The following is a 3,225-nucleotide window of genomic DNA, read 5'->3' on the forward strand; positions in this document are numbered from 1 at the left end:
TTGTTGTGTTGTTATACATGTAAAAGAAAGAAATCTCTTTGGAAGTACGTACGTCTGGTGATCGGTCTGATTTGCTATAAGTATTACTGTGTCACGTTGATATATCTTCTGTAGTTGTGCCACTCTTGCCAGCCTCTATTCAATTCCTATAAGAAATATCCTCAAGACGAATAATAATTTCTAGTAATATATACCCTTTATCCTTGACAGTAGGCTCGATCCTTAATTTCCTGTGAAAATCATTTCAGTGACTATAGTTAGAGCTAGGCATAAGGGTATCTTGTGATATATATATCTTAGATTGGTTAGTCATTTCTTCATATCTGTCTATTATGTTTTTTCACATCTGTGACATAATGCTTTTATTTTATAGCATGAACACATTACCTCTTAATTAGCTAGGATTTGTTTTTCATATTTCCTTTCACTATATATATATATATGTGGCATGGTTTTTTAATTACTGATTATGTTTGGTGTAATAGATATTATAAAACTGCAAAAGGGAACAAAGAGAACATCTTAATTAATGGGAAAGAGAAAGTCGAAAGTCAATCCACCTCCAAAGAAGAGAATGAGAATGGACAAGCTTGACACTGTTTTCTGTTGCCCATTCTGCAACCATGGCAATAGTGTTGAGTGTCACATGTAAGTGCCCATTAATATCAACTTCGACCGACTTAATTTGATCATATTATATATCTAAAGTTGCCTTGTTGATAGCCAATTATATTTGTCAATTATTTTCTCCTGGTATATATCATGTTGGTTTAATTATTCTTGATTTTTTTTTCTCATATATATAGTGACATGAAGAACTCGATTGGTGAAGCCTCATGCAGGATATGTCTTGAAAGTTTCAGCACTACTGCCACTGGTATGACTACTTAAGTTCAAAAACTCAATTTTAGACATGCTGCACCAATGTTTAAAACCATGCATGATTCCTTTTTTACAGTAAAAATAATTATTCAGAGTTTTCTGAGGAATGCCTTGAGTTTCTTCATGATACTTGTAGATTACTGTTATTAATGTAGACCATTCTATTTTTAGAGTTTAATTATGACCCTTTGCTACTCTTTTTGCATCCTCTGTCTATTTCTATCATTCAAAATCCTACATAACTGATCTTTGTTTGTTTGTTTTTTTGTTTTTGCAGCACTCACTGAGCCTATAGATATGTAAGTCAATCTACTTAATTCTCCATGTTTGTTTGTAGACACAAGTGATTTTTTAGCTAATACGTCGTCTTGCAGATATAGCGAATGGATAGATGAGTGCCAAAGGGTCAATACCGTACGTTGAAGACGAAGATGCTTAAAAGTCATGCCTGTTTCTTCTATTACAAATAGGATAAAACGTATTGGTTAATATGAATGTGTTTGGACACCCTGGACTTGCTAATATCCAGTTCTAGGAGAGTATTGGATGTCTGTATACGCTTAGACAAAACTACAAAAATTCATCCATAATTAAGATGAGAAACGCCATGCAGCTTATCATCTTAATCTGGGTCATACTTGATTAGTGTGGATTTCCAGTAATTAATTACTTTTGATGTTGTTTTTTAAATTTGTTTTCGCTTTTATTTTGTTGTGTACATTAATCTTGTGTGCCACTGCTAAGTATTTTTAGCGCACGTAGAAAAATAAAAACATAATAAATAATAAGTGTTACGTTCCCTGCCTAACTAAAACTAAATAATTGTGACCATTTACCCTTCGGGGATCTGGAATGAGGCAATGCTCATTTACACTTGTATAAAATGTCTATTTATACAAATACCAGCAGGGAGGAGGAATTATTGTGAAAACAAACCATTTGTACATTTACAATGCACATATTTAACCTCGTTTCCTAAAAGAAAAAAAAATGGCTTAAAAAAAAAATCAGCAGGGAAGAGTCATGGCCAAGGAATAAATCGGCTGTCCGTTTGCCGTACGTGTGGTGTCAACATGCAGGAAGACTTTGAATTTTTATTAATAAGAAAAAAATGATTAAATTTAAAAAATCATTTCCGTGTAAATAGTCAACGATATAGACACACGCAAAATTAAAAAAAAGGGACACAAAGTCCAATCGATATTTATATAAAAATTATTATTTAAAAAAATTCATTTATCCGAATCATATTCACCATAAGGGGCCTCCAGCCCACATACAGAGGAGAAGCTCATCTCTGGGGCCATGGCTTTGTTTCTTTTATCGCCATGTATACGTTCTCTATCTCTCTCCCGACCTCTTCCTGGCAATCGACATTCGACGTCGACTCTTATTGATCTCTTGCTCCTGTCGCAGAAACTCGGTTTTAGTCAACTTGTATCCCTTCAACTATGAGTTGTAGTCAGAGTCTTACTATATGATTCGGGAGATTCTGATTGCTCCTACGTAGTACTTACCATCAAAAGATAGACTGAAGTGATGAGTCAAAAATAAATGATCCATAGAGAATCAATCTCATCCTGCCACTCGACTACCCAACCACTTATAGCCTCTTGGTCTCTCGATGTCTCACCAATTCGACCACTTAGTATCACGACCTCTCGTTCAGTCGATCACCCAGCCTCTTGTCCTCTTAATATCTCGACCACTTGACTATTCAATCTCCCAATCTCTGAGCCACTTGACCTCTCAATCATTCGGCCACTCGGTCACTCAGTCATTCGATCTCTCACTGTCCCGATTTTGGACATCATCTTTTGCCTAATTTGGAGGTTGCACAAACTTCTATTACATATAACAACTTAAAAGGTATAAAAAGGATGTGATTATGAAATTGTCAGACTTAGTCAGACCTCACATATCTGCGCATAATGTCAAAAGAAAGCAGTAATATTCAATAACTGTTGCATAACATCTTAATAAAAAGAGGACGATTACCAAGTTATGAGATATGATCTCCTAGATGCCCCATGTCTGTGCATAATATCAATAGTCATCAGATCTGGTTTCCATATAACCCCCTCGAGGCGACATGGAGATGCTTTTCAGATGAGTATATAAACTCGTGCAAAGATATGTAAAAACTCTCTTGAATTCTGAAAAAGGGGCATCTCTTATTTCTCCTTTCTTTAATTAAAACCATCTTTATGTTCAAAGTATCCTAATTTGAACTCGGAGTAGTCTGTTAGGACTTTTCGATGTAGGTTTACTCTCTCATTCAACATTATCTCAGGTTCTTTTATCCACTAATGCCAGACTCACCCGACCAGAGCACTACTAGTG

The 3,225-nt window shown here is 35.3% G+C and overlaps 1 protein-coding gene across 1 annotated transcript; it reads left to right on the plus strand.

Moving 5' to 3' along the window:
* Positions 1–529: 529 nt before the first annotated feature.
* Positions 530–1,506, plus strand: LOC141816279 (transcription elongation factor 1 homolog). The gene is made up of 4 exons (XM_074704088.1): positions 530–648; positions 807–877; positions 1,160–1,181; positions 1,257–1,506. The coding sequence occupies exons 1-4, from the start codon at positions 530–532 to the stop codon at positions 1,303–1,305; spliced, it is 261 nt and encodes an 86-aa protein (XP_074560189.1). The 3' UTR covers positions 1,306–1,506.
* Positions 1,507–3,225: the final 1,719 nt, after the last annotated feature.

The sequence above is a fragment of the Curcuma longa genome, unplaced genomic scaffold, assembly GCF_044706935.1.
Source record: "Curcuma longa cultivar G26 ecotype Majalengka, Jawa Barat unplaced genomic scaffold, ITB_CL_G26_1.1 contig_15907, whole genome shotgun sequence".
NCBI lineage: Eukaryota > Viridiplantae > Streptophyta > Magnoliopsida > Zingiberales > Zingiberaceae > Curcuma > Curcuma longa.